We start from the raw sequence: 19,543 nt of genomic DNA, 5'->3' as shown, positions 1-19,543 counted from the left end.
AAAGAGTGAGAGTCAGCGACATGATCGGCGAGAGCGATCGAACTGCGCTCGATCGACGAATAACGATCGATATTATAGTCGACGATTCCTCCAATCGACTCCTCGAAGAAATCAAAGACTCAATTGTCCGCAGATATTCTGATCGCGCATCTGCTCGGAGCGACGATTGTATCGAATGTTCGCGTCGCGCCAGAGATACCGCGCAAGTTCGCACGGAGGACGAAGATCGTCGAAACCGTCGTAGTAAATCGCGTCACCCCCTTTTTTCGCGTACGCCACCCAATGAGTACCCGGTCCGGATGCGTCGTCTAAATTCACAATGCCGCTCTCGTCGCGGCGCGCTTGCGACGGAAGCGCGTCGCGCATAAACACACCTCTAAAATGAGGCACGCGCGAGAGTATCGCCGCGCGATTTAACTGTTCGTTCGTCGTTGCTCCGACGGATGGGAGGATCTCTAGCGTCTGTTTACGCGTAGTTTTTTTTAGCTTCTCTTCTTCTCGTCGAGGACGCGCCACTCCCGCGCTTGTACGGCGCTAGATATAAACCGCGATCCTCCATCGCGCGATCGTGGCGCTGCAATTCCTCCAGCTGTCATCGCGCCGCTTTGCGATCGTTCACCACTTTCGCGATTCCCGCCGCTCCCCCGGCCAAAGAACCGAGAGCTCCCAATAACGGTAGCAGGGGCAAAAGGCCGCCGCGTTTCGCTATCGGAAGCGTTCTTTTCCTCGTAACGGTCGTCCTCCTTTTGCTCTTCTTTCTCTTGATTCTCGTTGCACCCATTCCAAATTTCGTCTTCGATTTCATAGCCATCCATACAGCCGCCGCGGCGGCTCTCTCGCCGAGAGTCGAGTCTTTAGCCGCGACGCGCTCGCGCGCTCTCTCGGCGAGCGCGCGGTCGGCGACATGTCGATCGGCGAGCTCGCCGCTCCGCGAGTACGCGATATCGTGCTCGCGGCAGGCCGCGTCCAGAGGATTGACGTTTCGATCGCCTCGCGCGAGTCGTTTCGCAAGACAGGTACCCGGCCCGCAAAATTGATATCCAGGTATATGTAGTTCGAAAGGGAGCGCGTTTATCGCTCTATTCAACAAGCCAGCGCCACCGCTCACACCGTACCGCCGTTTCGCGAATTGCATTCGCCGCAATCTTTAACGAGCGGCGCCGGACCGTCGATGTGCGTTCGATGCCAGGGGCGATTATAATGCTCTAGACATCGACGGGAGCGCCGCACCTCCGGATCCACTTTTATATATTCGGGCAGTTTCTCCCACAATCGTTCCACGTAGCGACCGAAATGCTTTAGTAAAATTATTTTCAGAATATACCGCAATTGATCGGTGGTGAAATCGAGAATATCGTCGCCATCTATTAGTAGGATAAACATCTCGATTCACCGCGCGCGATTTCGCTACTGCGCGATCGGTGGCGATCTATTCGTATATAAATAAAAAGGTCTCGCCCTGCCTCGCGCGAGTGTACCGCGCACGCGCGCGGCAAGAGGAATGCGCTTCGTGCGGCAACCGATCGCGATAAAGGTGACGAACCTCGACAATAGGACGCGACCGTCGAAAAAAGCGCGCAGACACGATCGTCTATTACCGAGCGCTATTCGCTGCGTCATTTGCGGCCCCTCTAGTTGTGGCAAAACGAACGCGTTGATAAGTTTGTTGGAGAGTCCGCATGGCGTACGCTTCGAGAACGTTTACGTTTACTCGAAGTCGTTGCAGCAGCCTAAATATCAATATTTATAAAATTTATTAACACCGATGGAAAATATAAGTTATTTCACATTTTCTAATAACTTTGACGTTATTCCGCCCAGCGAAGCGCTCCCGAATTCGATATTCGTGTTCGACGATGTAGCGTGCGACAAACAAGATACTATCAGGGAGTATTTCGCTATGGGTCGACACTCGAACGTCGATTGCTTCTATCTGTGCCAAACGTACACTAAAATACTGAAGCATTTGATTCGAGATAACGCGAATCTGTTAATTCTCTTTAAACAGAACGGCACTAATTTGCGTCACGCGTACAACGATCACGTGAACACGGATATGTCGTACGAGAATTTTAACGCGCTATGTCGCGCGTGTTGGCGGTATAAATATGGTTTCTTAGTGATCGACAAAGATAGCGCGCTTCGCGCCGGTAGATACAGACGAGGGTTTAACGACTTCATTGTACCGTAGAGCGATCAGTCGTCGCGGATACGTCGAACACGCCGATCGCTCTCTCCCGCGAGCTAGAAGAATCGATTCGTTAGTCGCAATGGCCTCGACGGATATCGGTGAACGCGAAAAGACGGCGAAAGAGATAGCTAAGACGCGCGCGTCGATTCGTAAAAAACACAGAGCATTGAAGACCGGCAAAATGGAAAACGAGATCGCGATAGAGAGTCGTTTCAAACCGATCGTCGAACCGCTGCGGCGCATCGCTGATCGCGCCGAACGAGACGAGATAGAGCGAGACGAAATTAAGCGCGAGACGATAAAGCGAGACGCGATCGTATAAATCGAACCGTCGCGTCGACGACCGTCGCAGTCGTACGCGGAATTCGCGATGTCCGTGAGCAAATTCGGCACACCTCTAAGAAACCGAGGCTACGACGCGAGAACCGGAAGACTACGTCCGGCTATCGAGTCTCTGCGAAATTACGTGTGCGATAACGCGCTGTGTCTAAGCTCTACCATCGAGTACAACGCAAGAGAGCGCAAGATAAAACGCTTGGCTCAGCCTGAGGAGGGCACCGACGCGACGAGCAAAAGTTACGTCGAGGGAATCACATCGCAATTGAGAAAAGACGCGGACGAGGCGGGGCAGGGCGTCATTCTATTGTTCACGAGACTCGCTCAGCTCGATAGCGCTCTGGGTAAACGAATAGACGTCGCGGAAAGTTTCGTTTCTGAGATAAAAGCGCGCGACGACGCTCTGAGTAAACGAATAGACGCTGCGGAAAATTCCATTTCGAGAATAGAAACGAGCGCTAACGCTCTAGATAAACGGATCGATGTTTTGGATAAACGAATCAAGGATTTAAGCGATCGAATCGATGCCGCGAAAAATACTATATCGCTCAACGCGGCGGAGTCCTCGACGAGAAATGCGAGCGATCGTAAAATACTGTTCAATCAAGGTAAAGTAATACAGGAACTAACCCAAAAATCGCGCATCGCGGCGAATTCCGCGGCGAAATCCGAGACGAAGATGCGAGAATTGGAAAATTCAACGTCGGGATTGAAGAGAGACGCGGACGAGCTATCGGGAAGAGTGAGGGAATTGGCGAAGATTAGCGGGAGCGGCGAGCCGCTCGAGAGACAGATTCCACCCAACATTATTCTCGAGAGAAAGGGAAGAGAATTATGAGCATCGAAAAACGAAGACTAGTCGAGGAATTGCACGCGCCCGCGAGAAGAAACTTCTCGCGCCGTTGCGTCGCGGTGCGCGGGTACGACGACCTATGGCAGGCGGATGTGGTCGAGATGCGTCCTTACGCGAGACTCAACAAAGGCCACAACTACATACTCACCGTTATCGACGCGTTGAGCAAATACGCAGGGGCTGTACCGTTTAAGAGCAAAAGCGCGAACGAGGTTACCCGAGCGTTATCTAAATTAGTTCGAGACTCTAAGCGGTGTCCGAAAAATCTGCAGACCGATAAAGGAAAGGAATTTTACAACGCCGATATGCGAAATTTCGCGAAGAAGCGCGGAGTGAATCATTATTCGACATATTCGGTGATGAAAGCGTCGATAGTCGAACGATTCAATCGTACGCTCAAAAACTCTATGTGGAAGTACTTCACGCTAAACGGAACGTACAAGTGGATCGACGGGTTACCACGACTCGTCGAGGAATATAACGCGCGAAAACATCGCACTATAAGTATGAGACCTGTCGACGTGACTCCAGCGATCGCCGATAAACTTTTAAATACTGTATACAGCAATATAAAGATCGCGGCTCCGGCGAAATTCAAAGTAGTCGATCCGGTACGCGTCAGTAAATTTAAGACGATCTTCGAGAAAGGCTTTACACCCAACTGGACTACAGAGATTTTTCGAATAACTAAGATACAACGGACTAATCCCGTAACATATCTGTTAAAGGATTCGCGCGGCGAGCCGATCGCCGGAGGATTCTACGAGCACGAGTTGCTGCGCGTCGGCGATCCCGACGTGTATCTCGTAGAAAAGGTGCTGCGTCGAAAGGGCGACGAGGTTTACGTGAAATGGTTGGGAATGGACGAATCGCACAATTCTTGGATATATAACTACATATATTAAATTATTATCGCGTTCCATACGAGTTCTCTCTCGCGCTCCATATAGATTCTTTCTTGCGCCGCTACGCGGCCGCCGCGTCCTGCGTTCTCTCTTTCGCGCTTTATACGGACTCTTTCTTACGCTCTATATACATTCTTCATCGCGTCGTTAAGCGAACGTCATATCTCGCGGTAGAGTGGCCTTCACTTGGACACAGTACAATTGGACACGGTGCAAATGGACACGTTACAAATGGACACGAGATTGTGCACACGGTTCAATTGGACACAGTAATTTTGGATACAGTAGCTTTTGGACACATAAGAAAATACGCATCGTTTACTTGGACACCGCTCAATTGGACACTGTTCATTTGGACACCGTTCGTTTGGACACAGAAAGATGCGCACCGTTCATTTGGACACCGTTCGTTTGGACACCGTTATTTGCCCACCGTTCGTTTGGACACCGTTCATTTGCCCACCGTTTGTTTGGACACCGTTCATTTGCCCACTGTTCGTTTGGACACCGTTCATTTGCCCACCGTTCGTTTGGACACCGTTCATTTGCCCACCGTTCGTTTGGACACCGTTCATTTGTACACAGAAACATGCGCACTGTTTGTTTGAATATGTAACAGATGGAGAGAAATAAAAATCATTTTGGGAAAATATAATCAGTATTCTTATAACACTTTATACTGGTAAATCTATGTAAAATATGAAATCGTGAAAAGGAGATACATTTGAAGGTTATAATATCTGTCAAAATAAAATATTTTCATACTTATATATCTCTGATACTGATGTCATTAATTTTACATTGCTTTTAGCACTTTGTTTAGCCTTTCGCATATTTGGATGTCATGCATGGATACAGTGGGTTCCGCCCCCCCCCTGCGGGGGGGCTCCACTTCTGGAAGATATAACCTAACCCAAACCTATTTCTTATTTAAAACAAAAATTTGGTGTGGATTATGTCGTATAACTTAAATCAAATTTTGGTGTCCAAACGAACGGTGTCCAAACGAACGGTGGGCAAATGAACGGTGTCCAAACGAACGGTGGGCAAATGAACGGTGTCCAAACGAACAGTGGGCAAATGAACGGTGTCCAAACGACCGATGGGCAAATGAACGGTGTCCAAACGAACGGTGGGCAAATAACGGTGTCCAAATGAACGGTGCGCATCTTTCTGTGTCCAAACGAACGGTGTCCAAATGAACAGTGTCCAATTGAGCGGTGTCCAAGTAAACGATGCGTATTTTCTTATGTGTCCAAAAGCTACTGTATCCAAAATTACTGTGTCCAAATGCCCTGTGTCCAATTGAACGGTGTGTAAAATCTCGTGTCCATTTGTAACGTGTCCATTTGCACCGTGTCCAATTATACTGTGTCCAAGTGCACCATTCCCATCCGTGTCGGTGTACATTATTCTACACTTATCTCGATACAATGGTAGCATGTACTCGTAGTAAAATTCGTACAAACGAATCTTAGATATGTCGAGAATGCACATACCCACATAGATCGGTTTGTTGAACTTAACCTCGAGTTTGCGCAATTCCACGGCTACGAGATCCTCCGCGAAGACGCTTCTACTGTGAAAATTCGGCTTCGCCATCATCGCCTCCGCGCCGTATCGCCCGTCCCATCGAGTCACGAGTCGGACATTCGAATGATTGCGCACGTTCTCTATAGTTTTGCCGAACATGGCGTTATTCATTAATTTGTATAGATTTTTCTCGAACTCGTTTTTCGCGTTAATTCGTAATCGCGTATTCAGTTCGATGTATTCGCGCAGCCATGGAGATTGCGCGAATCGCAATATTCTGTGTATTTTCGTAACGCGTAATCCGTGTCGAACGCATTGCTGCAGATTGCGATAATATATTACGTAACGGCTTTTATCGTACAGCGTGGCGAGAAGCTTCTCGTCTCGTTTTCCGGGCGGCTTATCGCGCGTCGGGCAGAATGGCAAGTCAGCGTGAGAATCGTGAAGGTCGGACGGATACGCAAGATCGACCTCTAGAATGTAACCGATAGGCGAGTTCGGTGTCACGGACGTTAAGTCAACGCTCGTAACGTCATCGACCCATCGAAAATCTTCGTAAGGCAACGATTGACACATTGCCCATCCATACAAATTATTTATATCGAAGTACATGAGATACGACGATGGTTCCGAAGGATCGTACGACTGTAAATACTTGTTATTAGCGCGCGCGTATCTGTTGGAACATTGACTTAGCCCGCCGCGTATTCCGCGTTCCATGAACATCACCATATCGATGTCGGGTAATAATTCGAATCGCACACCCGTATACTTTAACATAGCGTCCCATGTGTATCCCGGTAACGTGTAATAGTACGCGGGATCTAAATTATAACTCCTCATACACGCGTCGCGAAAATTTTCGAAGACATCGGCCAATAGAAGAACGTCGGACTTTAAACACAAATCGCTATAATCGCCCAACGTTTCGACGCGAAACCGCTCCCAGACTCTTATCGCGTGCGCGTAATCGCTCTCGGATATCGCGTCACCGGTTAGCGAACTGTGAAAAGCCTCGCGCGGCGGTAGACGAGTCTCCAGCAATTTATCTACGTCGTCGACATACTCCGACGGAAATACGCCCTTTCGCGCGAGAAGCTCGAAATCGGCGTCGCTAAGATCGGAAAATTCCGAACGCGCGATCCTCAACTCGCTCTTGTCTAGATACGACGACAATTTCTCGAGACTCGCGCTTAGAAATTTGAAAGAATCCACGAAACGCAATTTCAAGCGTCTCCCGAACCATCTCTCGTCCCACGCATCCTCGACGTTCTTCGTGAAAGAGATGTACGTTTCTTTCGTTATCGGCAATACTTCCACGCTGCCGGAAAAAGCGTTAGCTACATCTTTAATGATAAAATGCGCGTCGTAGCCCGATAAATTGTGAAAGAATACGGGAATAACGTAAGTATCCTTATAATTTAAATTACAATTCGAATGCGCCGGACCTCTGTATCGTCCGGTCAGATGACAGTGATCGCGCACGCGAGCGTCTCCCGATTCGAACGGTCTCTCGCATACGCTGCAGCGCGTCGCGTTTACGAATCTCTCCCACTCGTCCGGTGTAAGATCCGTCATATGAGCATCGGTATCGAGAATAGTCCTCGCGCGAAACGCTAGATCGTGCGGTTCTTTAACGAACGACAATACGCAACCCTCGCCGCTCTATAGGTCGAGCTAACGCCATCGAGCGTAATATCCGGCGCTATAGACTTCGTGATGCTGAACGATAGATGTGTTCGACGTTCTCCTCTCCTCTTTCTTCTTCAGCACACATTCGAGATCAGCGTACACCACGGATGGAAGTCGCTCCTTTCTACTATAGTTGCGAAACTCTAACCATTTGTCGTCTTTGGTAGGAAGGACTATAGCGCACTCGTTCATCCTTCCGCTATCCACGCTGTGAGCCGATAACTTATCGCTCGTTCGAAAATAGGGCATGCATCTGCGACATAACGCACATTTTTAAATCGCGCGCATTATCAACATCGCGCGACGATTCTTTTAATTCGTACTCACCGATCGCATATATGCGATTTATTTTGCCTACCGCTCAGTTGCGAGCCGACGAGTCGCGACAGATTCTTGATCCACGCGAAATGCGTCGCATTATCTCGTCGCATTGTATCGTCAAAATACAGCAGATTAATGTGTCTGTCCTTTTTATCGTCAGTGAGACGCAGAGGAACGACGCGGCAACCGCCTTTTCCCTCCTTTTTATCTCGAACGGTGTACACATTGATAGATATGTCGTTAATACGCTCGAATCTAGTAATTCTGTTCAAACTCATAGGAAACTTAACGCCCTGCAGATTCAGCACTGTCGTGTAATGCGGGTACAAAGATTCCCGACCCGCGTTTTTTCGGCTGGATACAGAGCGGCGACCACCGCCGATGCGAAACACGCATTGTCATTAGATCGCACGTTTATTACCGCTCTCTTCAACACGATCTCTCGCGGTAATTTAACGTGGCACCCCGCGCGCATAGGATTGTATCTGTTCACATTCACCGTTAAATTGAATATTCGCGATAACGCCCATCCGCTATCGCGCTCCTGAAATTCCTTCAACGAGGCTAGAGTAGCGTCGACCACTCGCTTCTCGTACCACTCTCGCAAGTCGGAAAGAGGTAGAAGCAGATAATTCTTGTGACGATAGTGACGATAGTCTTAACACCGATCTTGTCGCCCGAGACGAACTCGCCGATGAACGCGGTATTGACCTTAACACTGTTATATCCATCCATAACATCGCGTATTCGATCGAGCACGGTATCTCTAGCGTCCTCAAGAAATCGCTGAGGTTCGATATAATCGAAATTAATAACCGCGCCAATTAAAACGCGTCTAGAGAAAGCCGTCTCGATTTCGGATCACGAGAATCCTTCGCGTCTCTCTACGCCGCCTCCCACGCGTTCGAAACGTCAACGCAGATCGTCTCTCGCGCCCGTCAATCGAACGATTCGAGCGATAAGAGAATTGATCGCTCCGGTCGATCTCCCCCGGCGCTCGCCTCGACACCTCTCCCGCAGAGACTCGAGACGCTCGTCGCATCGTCGCGCCCACGCGCGATACGCGTCCTCCGTCGCGACGTCCTGCGCGCTATCCAGAAGATCGCGCGCCTCCATCGTTTCTTGATTCGTCACTCGTCGTCTAACGAACGCCAAGATTTTTTACATATAAACCACGTCTCTTCCTCGTCGTAATTCTCGATGTAGAACAAAGCTCCCGTCTCGCAGCCGGCGCACCAATTATTCGACACGTCGAAAACTTCGTCGACGAGATCGCAAGCGCCATCGCGAGCACCATCTCGCTATACACCGTTTTCGTCACGTGCGTCGATACGCTTCTCGCGAAACTCGAGCTACGCGCACAATACGCGCAATATCTCTCGTCCTCCTCGAAATAATTTCCGTTCTCGAATCGGCAACCGAACTTAAAAGAACATTGCACGACGTGATTCACCTCCCACGAAAATTTCGGAATTCCGTATCGCTGTTTCCAATTGCGATAAAACAAATAGCCGTCGGCTCCGACATTCGCGAAAGGCTTGTCGAATCGCGTCTCGCTCGCCTCTCGCACGAACTCTTCCGCGAAGCCGATCTCTTCTATACAGTACAAACGGTCCTCTATATAACGTTCGCGCAGTTCCTTCTTCAAACAATTCGATATCTCCAAATTGCGTATGTCCTCGATACTTCCAATTCGAACATTCACCGCTCTTCCGGCTAATCTCGTTAAAGCGCTCGGCGCGCGCTTTATCGCGCCGCGAAATATTCTCGAACGTACTAATACCGCGAGACCGTCGCGGCGTCATTTTATAACGGGGAAAAATAGCGAGGACGCGCCCCCGATTAACCGAGCCGGATACTCGCTCTCGGACGCGTCTCGCCACCGCACGCGCGACGTCGCCGGAAAATGGAAAAAAACTCGCCCCGAAACGCGATAAGCGCGCTCGTATCGCCGCTAACGCGCGCCTCGAGAAGAGGAGAGCGACGAGGGATGCCCCTCCGTCCGCTAGACCGCCCACCAACGATCCCCCCCCCGCTCGACGCCGGGCGCCCGCCGTCCGCTCGCGGATCGCGCGCTAGAAGCGTCGCGCGCGTCCCTAAACAATCGCGATAGCGGATCGCGCGCTAGAAGCGGCGCGCGCCCCTAAAGAACGAGTCGCGCCAATGTCGAATCGGAAGGAACCTCCACCCCCCGAGCGCCATCTCTCGAGCGCTCTCGGCGACTCGTACCCCCCGCTTCCACCCCGCCCGCGCTTCATCCCTCGCCCTACTTACCCCCCCATTCACCCGCCCAGCCCGAACTCCCCCCCCGCGGGCGCCAACAAACTGCTCCGAAAATATCTGTCTCTTCCTCTCCACCGGTACCCTCTCTCTCATACTCATGACAAAGTGAGCCAAAAGCATCCTTACTATCCTACTATTATGTATTATTGTTAATATATTTATAATATATCATTTTTATGTATCCAAGAATTGTGTGTTGCATCAAATCCCAGCCATTTCACATAAACCTCATCGCTCTTTTTGCGTATTACCTTTTAGCAGTGGTATCAACGCAGAGTACTAACGCGTTGTAACTCGTATTCGTAAAATCCGCCGGCGACGGAATTTCCGCGCGAATCTTTGAGTGCATAGGTCACGGGATTAGTTTTCTGCACTTTAACGATCTTAAACACTTCGGTCGACCAATTTGGTGTGTAACCTTTGTCAGAGATGGTCTTAAATTTACTCACGCGTACCGGATCGCTTACTTTGAATCTTGCCGGTGCCGCAATCTTTACGTTGCTGTATACCGTATTTAAAAGTTTATCGGCGATCGCGGGGGTAACATCGATAGGTCTCATGCCGATAGTGCGATGTTTTCGCGTATTGTACTCTCTAACGAGCCGGGACAACGCGTCGATCCACTTGTAATTTCCATTAAACGTAAACATTTTCCACATATTGCTCTTTAACGTTCGGTTGAATCGTTCCACGACCGAGGCTTTCATAATAGAGTACGTCGAATAATGATTAATGCTGTGTTTCTTCACGAGTTTCTGTACATTTGTGTTGTAAAATTCTTTTCCTCTGGCGGTTTGAAAATTTTTCGGACTTCTTCCATCGTCTCGAATTATCTTTGCGATAGCATCAGCCGTCTCGTTTCCACTCTTGCTCTTGAGCGGTACAGCCCACGCATACTTGCTCAACACATCGATAACTATGAGTATGTAGTTGTAACCTTTGTTGAATCGTGCATATGGACGCATCTCGACCACGTCCGCCTGCCACAGATCGTTGTATCCGCGTACTATGACACGTCTACGTGGGAAATTTTTTCTCGCTGGAGCATGCAATTCTTCCACGAGCAGCTGTTTTTCAGAGGTCTTTTGCGACATATTTGATCGAGACATAATTTGCAATAATGAGATAATTCCTCCACATATATTCTTTATATATCTTTCTTCTCATGCGCTGAATTAGATGTAGTCTGCGCGTGAGTTGCATACCGAAGCATTTTCTGCATCTCATCCATCATTATTTGCAGCGTTTGCACATTCGTCTCGAGCGTGACTATTTTTTTCTCAAGTTCTTCCTGTCTGTCTTCCAAAAGCTTGACACATATTTCCACGTACTGTTTGTTTGCTGCATCAGTATCATCTTCCGGTTGCGCTACGCGTCGTATCTTACGCGACCTTGCGTCAAAGCCGGAGGCTGTCTGACACAGAGCGTTATCGCGCACGTAATTTCTTAGTAATCCATTCCATTGATAGTATGAGTTGTTGGGTGTTCCCAACGATAATCCAAATTTATTAATCGACATTTCGATACAAACAATAATGACAGACTGACTCGTTTCGCCGACGCATAGATTAATTTATAATAAGGCCAGCTTCGCAAAGTTCCTCGATAATTGATAATATTTCATTGTCGTGGGCATTGTTGCCGGCTTGACGCGAAGCTTCCAGCAATCGCAAGCGATCTACCAACTCATTGGGATCATTCCAATGCACGTAATCGATCTTATTATCGTTTAAAGTCATAGCGCGCGGTATGTTTATACCTCTTCCAGCTTTCTTTCCAGACACTATTATATTTTTAATAGAGATTAATGGTGCTATTATATTTTTATACTTGTATCTCTTGTTACTTAACACTGGATTACGCATATCATTGCCACGTCTATGTGCATTTGTCGCTAGTAATATATTTTTGTATTTAATTTTATCATTATCATTGTATACGTCACCGTCAGGTATTCTCTTGAAAATCAACTCATAGAGACCTGGTGTTCCCATGTATCTTATTCCACCGATAATTATATTGTCATCTTTATCCACATCAAAAATTTGATCACCAAGCATCATTCCTTCGTTGCAAAATTTAACACCGTAAACATAATCCATACTGTTATTTTTATCTTGACTCAAAATAGCTCCAACATATTTTTGCCCTAGTGGACCCAGATGTGTGCGCAATGTATTTTGACCCTCGGACGTTTGTAGCAGATGTTGAACCGATGTCACAAGCGTTTCAGGCGTGGTTTCGAAAACTTCTTCCACATACGGAGACGATCTTTCGTGCAATATTTGACTCGATTGTACATCTTTTATCGGAGTAGAAGTAATCACATTCGATAATTGTTTCATTCGCTTACGTTTCGATTGATTTGGAGTAGAAGTTATTAGCGAACCGTTCAATGATATATTTGACCTTGTTCGCTTTGTTCCAGACTCTTTTTTCAGATGCTTGTCTTCGAGCATACTCGATGGTTCGATTTTCGCTTCATTAGATTCCACATTGATTGTATTTTCGACAAGTTGTTTTAGAGGTTTGATAATTGGTTTAAAGTGCCTCTCCAATGCGACGTCTTCCTCCATTTGACCGGTTTTTAAAGAACGATATTTTTTGCGGTTTGATTCGCTCGTTTTTACAATCTCTCTCGCAATCTTCTCACGATCGTCACTGTCAATCGTCGTCGTCATGTTGCGCTCGGACGAAAATTTTTTAGACGTTGTTCGATCGATGTATCGATAGCGACTAACCACTTTACGGTATTGCAAAATCGTTAAATCCTTTTCGATATCGTCCATTAGTCTGTAAACTGTCTTTATCAATCACTACAAATCCATACTTGTGTTGCCAACATTTCTGACAGAATGCGCGAAAATCGCTGTAAGACATGTCAGTATTTACATGATCGTTGTATACATGTTTCAAGTTTGTACCATCTTGTTTAAATAAAATCAGTAAATTTGCATTGTCCCGTATAAGATGCTTGGGTATCTTGGCATACGTTTGACAAAGATAGAAACAGTCGACGCTCGAGTGTCGACCCATTGCAAAGTACTCTCTTATCGTATCTTGCTTATCGCACGCCACGTCGTCAAAGATAAAAATGGAATTCGGAAGCGCCTCGCTCGGTGGAATAACGTCACTATTATTAGAGAATGTAAAATAGCCAATTTCATCGATCGATAATAGCCAATTTTCCAAGTATCGATATTTCGGTTGTTGAAGCGATTTCGAATATACGTACACATTCTCGAAATGTACACCGTGTGGACTTTCTATCAAACTTATCAACACGATAGTCTTACCGCAATTCGAAGGACCGCAAATGATACCGCGTATAGTCGTCGGCAGCAAGTTTCCATGCTTGCGTATTTCTTTCTCGGACATTACTCGTGTTTTATCGTCAAAATTTATCACTTTGATTATCGTCGCTTGTCGCGCGAACCGCATGTTTGCTCTCGCAAATCTCAAATCAAATTTTGGAAAATGAGTCATCGGGGCCCTATTTATAGAGGCGCACCGAATCGAAACCGCTCAGTCTCAAAAATGTTTCTTCTTCTATCGGTTGACAGCGATATTCTCGAGCTTACCACCGAGCAGTTACAGATTATCTCCAAGATTGTTTTACTGCGAGACTTTGGTAGCTATGTGGAACAATTGTGGGACAAGCTTCCCGAACATATAAAAGCTAACTCAGAGGTTCGACAGTATCGTCGATGCATGCTACATTATAATTTACCGTGGCAACGAACACATATCAACGGTCCAACACCGTTAATAAAAGATTATGGCAAATGCCGACAAAAGTTATAAGTGGTAGCGGTTTGTTAAATCGTGCGATAAACGCATTTCTTATTGAATTACATATTCCAGGCTATCAGTTTTGCGGACCGGAAACTCATTTAGAGACACGATTGGCTAGAGGCGATCAATCAATTGGATGCCGCGTGTTGCGAGCACAACATAGCTTATTCCTGAAGCAACGATCTCCGTCAACGACACGTTGCGGATAATATACTCGCCACGAAAGCGCAAATACGTATTACCGCGAGAGATTCGACTCCTGGCGAAAGAGCGGCCGCTACAGCTGTTTGGGCAGTTATGAAAGCAAAGACAAAATGCGGTATGGAGATGAAAACCAAAAAATCACCGATGAAGAAAAAGACTGTAAAAAAACGAATACTTTCTATAGCGAAGCGCGGTGGTATCTTACCAATTTTACTATTATTGGGAGTTCTCAGTTCGTTGGCTGGCGGAGCAGCGGGAATCGCGAAGGCGGTAAACGATAGCAAGACGGCGCAACGTTAGCTCAAAGAAATGCAATGTCATAATCGCACCATGGAAGGTCACGGACTTTATCTCGCTCCATACAAACATGGATGAGGGTTCTCAACAACGGCTAAGAGAAAAAAAGTCAAAATAACGACAAAAATGCCTGCCGGCGTAACAACCAATGTACAATTAGAACAATTTGCAAGACGTATGCGTATACCATTTTTTAGAGGCGTTTTCATGCGCAATAATTTACCGATAAACGGCGTGCGACGAAATGAGAGCGCCATCGTCAATTTGGATGACGTCGATGGTTCCGGTACTTATTGGATAGCGTATGCAAAAAAGGGAGATCGTGTAGTATATTTCTATAGTTTTGAAAATCTTCGACCGCCCAAGGAATTAATGCGATATTTTGGACAGAATGTTGCAAATATAAAATACAACCACATGACCTATCAAAATTATAATCAAAGTATTTGTGGACAATTGTGTCTACGATTTCTTCAAACAGTCGATGATCGATATGAATTTAAAGTCTGACAATTCACCGTTGCGACTCAGTATTCGTTTGACAGTTTTCCAGCATGTCGCTCACACTTACGTTGACCGGCAAGAGTAGCGCTCTTGCTGTAAGCTACTTTCCGGCTATAGATTTAAACGATGGCGATTACGAGCTTGGTTTAACGGACTTTGAAACGTATCATACAATATCGAACGTGAATCCTTGGAATAATAAATTTTATTTTGATAACGACGACAGGAAAATTACGATTCCCGAGGGATCGTACGAATTACACGCTATAACAAATACCTCCAACGTGCAATTTTACGACATCGACATGTAGTTGATTTCAACGATATTGTTGATGACGAAAATGTCGCACGAGAAGAGAATAAAGATGATATCGAAGAACACGGCGAATATCCAATAACGCTTCGCGTTAATCATAATACGCTAAAGAGTCAAATCAAATGTGTCTATAGAATAAATTTGTAACGTGATCACTTTTCGCGAGTGCGTGGATAAACTCGGTCGGGATCAGGGCTCGTGAAAAGGTGAGACACACGAAAGATTTAGATATTGTCTTTATTTGCCTCTTTCGGCAATGGTCGATTTACAATAGTGAGCGCGCGGCGGATGATGCAACGCGCTAGATGCAATGTGCGTTCGTTATTCGGTGCGCGATGTTCGATATATATCGAACCGCTTATAATATTCGTAACCGTGTTTATTTTGACGGCACGCTAGACGCGCAAGAAATTGGGCGCGGTCGGTCGGCGCGTGTACGGCAAGGCCGTGTTTATTTTGACGGCGCGCGAGACGCGCAAGAAATTGGGCGCGGTCGGTCGGCGCGTATACGGCAAGGCCGTGTTTATTTTGACGGCGCGCGGAATATAATGAAATAGCAGGTGATAGGTATTTCGGCGCGATAATTATAATTCGTTAGTATTAATATGGCTCCGATCGTGATCGCGGGATTAATCGCGTGTTCCCAGTGGTCGGGGAATGCGAGCGGAGATCGAGTACCCTCGACCGGGCGGAGAACTCTCCGTCCCTGCTTCCGTTCGCGGAGTTGAGGATAGCGTGGCGGAGTCGAGAAAACGACGGGGCAGCGAACTCGCAAACCCACGGTCCGGCTAGCTGGAGCGGTCGAATGATAGATCGTAGTCGAGGAGAGCGGCGAACACTCCGCTCTCGTTGAGTCGGTCGGATTTGTGTCAGGAGTTCGGAGACTGCACGGAAGCCGAGAATGCTCGGCGGAGGCTGCGAACACGTCAACCTCACGTTCCGTCGTTGCTACGATTTTCAGGATCGGTTCTGGTATCTCGGAGCGTACTGCTCGAGCGGATTCAGGAATCGTTCTGGTCCCGAGATGCCGAAACGCTGTCTTCTTATACCCGAGCGTCTATCGGTAATTGCGTCGTTCGCCCCCGGGTGGGGATAACGACGCGTTGTTTTCGGCGGGTAAATTACGGTAAACGCGTCGCTTCCCCTGGGCGAAACGACGCGGAGTTTCGGCGGGTGACGCTCGGGATCTTCCGGCAGCGCTCGGCGATGCTCGGTCTTCGGCGTAACGGCGGCCGTATAACGGCCGTATGGTTGTTTATCACAACCGCGGTTTTGAGATATTAAAAAAAGGGCGCTAGGCGCCTCTGCCACTGCCCGGCTGGTGTTCGCCGGGCGGCAGACTTCCGGCTGGCTACGTGCCGGGTAACGATGGGGGGTGCATCGTTACAAATTTTAGTAAACCAGACAACGTTGGATCGTTGTTGGGATTCTCGTCGAATCGTATATTACAGCCTCGGAAATGGCACGAATCGGATGTACCGATAAATATTATTAGCGTAAATATATTATTCGTATAAAATGCAGCGTAACCGCTGGCGCGTACAGCAATGACAAGCGCGTACACACGATACATGAATTTTCACCGCGCGTGCCGCCAGGATATAAGATATCGGAAACGCCAGCACAGATCATTTATCTATCAATCGTCGCACGGAGCATTACTGATTTAACGATATGCATTGTTGATCAAGAAGGGCATTTGCTCGATTTTCGAGGAGAGGAAATTACCGTAAGATTGCATATACGCAAAAATAATAATATGCGACCCCTGAAATTTTTATGTTGAACGAAAGCTCGGAGCACGCGAGAGACAATATCTTTACGAGGGACAATATTTTTGCGAGAAAGCGAGTGGCTGCGGTATCGGGTGACAATAATCAGATATCCGTTTACGTTAAAAAGAAGCTTAGCGCGTTGAATCGCGAATTTTTAAGATCATCGGGATTCGTCGTACGAAATACTTGAACAATATGATTGACATCTTAAATATTGGAGGCGAGCCGATCTTTGACGATCGTGTCGTCAAGATTGAGACTCATACGTAGAATCCATACGCCAACACAACGCTTGGATATAGCGACGAGATACGGATACCGATACAACATCAAGATTTGTACACGTTGCCGTGTGAATGTTTTCTATACGTTGAGGAAAAGTTGAGGGTGCGTAAAGTAGATGAAGGGGCGAGAGTTATATTGGTAAACAATTGTGTCGCGTTTATGTTTGATGAACTTCGATATGAATTCGACGGTGTGGAGATTGACCGCAACAGAAACGTTGGAATAACTTCCACGATTAAAAACTATATCTCTCTAACAACCGAGAAAGGTAAAATCTTGGGGAATGCTGCGTGGAATATGTCACATAATGCTGTTGAATCTTACTTCAATTTTTGCGTGCCGCTAAATATACTATTGGGTTTTTGCGAAGATTATAAGCGAATTGTGATCAACGCTCGTCACGAATTAATTCTGATACGTTCGTGCAACGACAACAATTGCATATTTGGACATGCTTCGACTGAAGCTGATATCGAATTATTCAAGATACAATGGCGTATGCCACATGTAATATTGAGCGAGATCAATAAACTATCCTTGCTGCGCGCGTTGGAAAGCGGGCGATACTTGAATATCAGTTTTCGCTCTTGGGATCTATACGAATTTCTTCTATTGCATAATACGACCAAGCATTCGTGGACCGTGAAAGCCGCCTCTCAGCTGGAGAAGCCGCGATACATGATCTTTGCGCTGCAGACTGGCAGAAAAAATGCTGTGTCAAAAGATATTACTACAATCGACGACTGTTTATTGACCAACGTCAAACTCTATCTAAACTCGGAATTTTATCCCTACGATGATTTGAATTTAGATTTCGATAAAAATAGAGTTGCCCTCTTGTTCGATATGTACTCCCGTTTTCGCAAATCTTATTACGGATGTGATAATGATGATATGCTATTAAACATTTCAAAATTTCTACATTGGAGTCCTCTCGCGGTTATTGACTGTTCGCGACAAAAACAATCTGTCAAAAATTCCACCGTGAATGTGAGATTAGAATTTGAGTGCAAGGAGGATATACCGGCAAACACTACCGCCTATTGTCTCATCCTGCACGATCGCATTGTCGAATATTGCCCATTGACTAAGTTCATAAAATTACATAGATCAGCAAATATCCCCTCCAATGTCAAAATATTATATATAAAGATTGAAATTTTGACGGTCGATAGCAGTCGTACATCATTCTTGCAATCGTGCAGTAATATTATCAGCATGATCACACCAACGTTTGTGGATCTGCAAGGATTCATTGTCGGGCGAAACTTTGTCGTGAAGGAAGTAGCGATACTGAGAAACGGATTTGTTCTCCCTCACTACTTTCTTGCAAATCCCGTACCAGGAGAGATGTCAAGCTTCATGGTTAATCAGGCATCACCAAGGACTTTAATGGGAGGATGGAAACGTTCCATACAATTTCGTTAGGCGATTGATTACGAGAGCTGTGATGGGTGCGGCGGCAGAGGAAGATGGAGCATCTCCTATCGTGTACGTTAAAGTACACGAAAAATGAGAATGGCTGACCGATATACTTGACGATGATGCGAGAAACGACGTTATTATCGAGATCTTGGATGCGGATCATGAAGATATCATTTCGTTAAATAAGCTAGCTGTTACTAATACTATGCGCTGTGAAAAACATTTAAAAAATTGCGCTTTACAAAATGTATTTAAAATATTCAATTGGTGGACGAATCATCATAAGGATTCACCCAAACATTATTTAGAATAAACTATTGTTAAAATATATTTGTATTCTTTTTTATTCTTTCCTTTTTCTTATCCCAGTATGCGAGTATCAAATTTCAGTACGTGACGTTAAATAGCGGTGTCAGCCGCCTTACGAGGCTACAGATGTTACATTTCAGTACATGAACATAGACTTTAAATATTTTAATGGCGTATAAATAATTGTTTTGCCGTTTAATAGTCGTTTATAGGCGTTCAAAGCCATTCAAAGCCGTTCGATAACCGTTCAAAGCCGTTCGATAGTCGTTTGATAGCCGTTCAATAGCTGTTCGATAGCTGTTTGATAGCCGTTCAAAGTCGTTTGATAGCCATTTGATAGCTGTTCAAAGCTGTTCGATAGAGGTTTAGATATTATAATAATACATTATTCATAGTTAAAAACTTTAGATAATTGTTCGTGGGAACGTGCTTACTTTTGTCTTCTTATCAAGTGCAGAAGGTAAGCGTTTTTTGTAAGTGATACATCCCCTACTCTAAAATGTTCGAGACAATATCTAT

General features: G+C 46.4%; 2 protein-coding genes across 2 annotated transcripts in view; one reads left to right on the top strand and one right to left on the bottom strand.

Annotated features, from left to right (window-relative positions):
* The first annotated feature begins 2,561 nt into the window (after positions 1–2,561).
* On the top strand, positions 2,562–3,365 carry LOC138943102 (tropomyosin-like). The gene has a single exon (XM_070313620.1). It carries the CDS (start codon positions 2,562–2,564, stop codon positions 3,363–3,365), a length of 804 nt encoding a protein of 267 aa, XP_070169721.1.
* A 2,985-nt stretch (positions 3,366–6,350) lies between these two features.
* LOC138943101 (uncharacterized) overlaps positions 6,351–19,543 on the bottom strand; it is a 13,377-nt gene continuing 184 nt past the window's right edge. Inside the window, exons 2-6 of the mRNA XM_070313619.1 lie at positions 8,428–8,617; positions 7,838–8,138; positions 7,532–7,763; positions 6,474–7,483; positions 6,351–6,369 (exon numbers count right to left, since the gene is read on the bottom strand). Coding sequence (XP_070169720.1) covers positions 6,351–6,369; positions 6,474–7,483; positions 7,532–7,763; positions 7,838–8,138; positions 8,428–8,617 — 1,752 coding nt within the window. The remainder of the gene's footprint in view (positions 6,370–6,473; positions 7,484–7,531; positions 7,764–7,837; positions 8,139–8,427; positions 8,618–19,543) is intronic.

The sequence above is a fragment of the Polyergus mexicanus genome, unplaced genomic scaffold (genome assembly GCF_030449975.1).
Source record: "Polyergus mexicanus isolate NDT 795.1 unplaced genomic scaffold, iyPolMexi1.0 SCAF_25, whole genome shotgun sequence".
NCBI lineage: Eukaryota > Metazoa > Arthropoda > Insecta > Hymenoptera > Formicidae > Polyergus > Polyergus mexicanus.
The sequence above is the reverse complement of the archived record's forward strand: the minus strand, read 5'-3'. Positions and strand labels throughout refer to the sequence as shown.

Coding starts and splice junctions, on each gene's coding strand:
- LOC138943102 (XM_070313620.1), top strand. CDS start 2,562: ATGTCCGTGAGCAAATTCGGCACACCTCTAAGAAACCGAGGCTACGAC.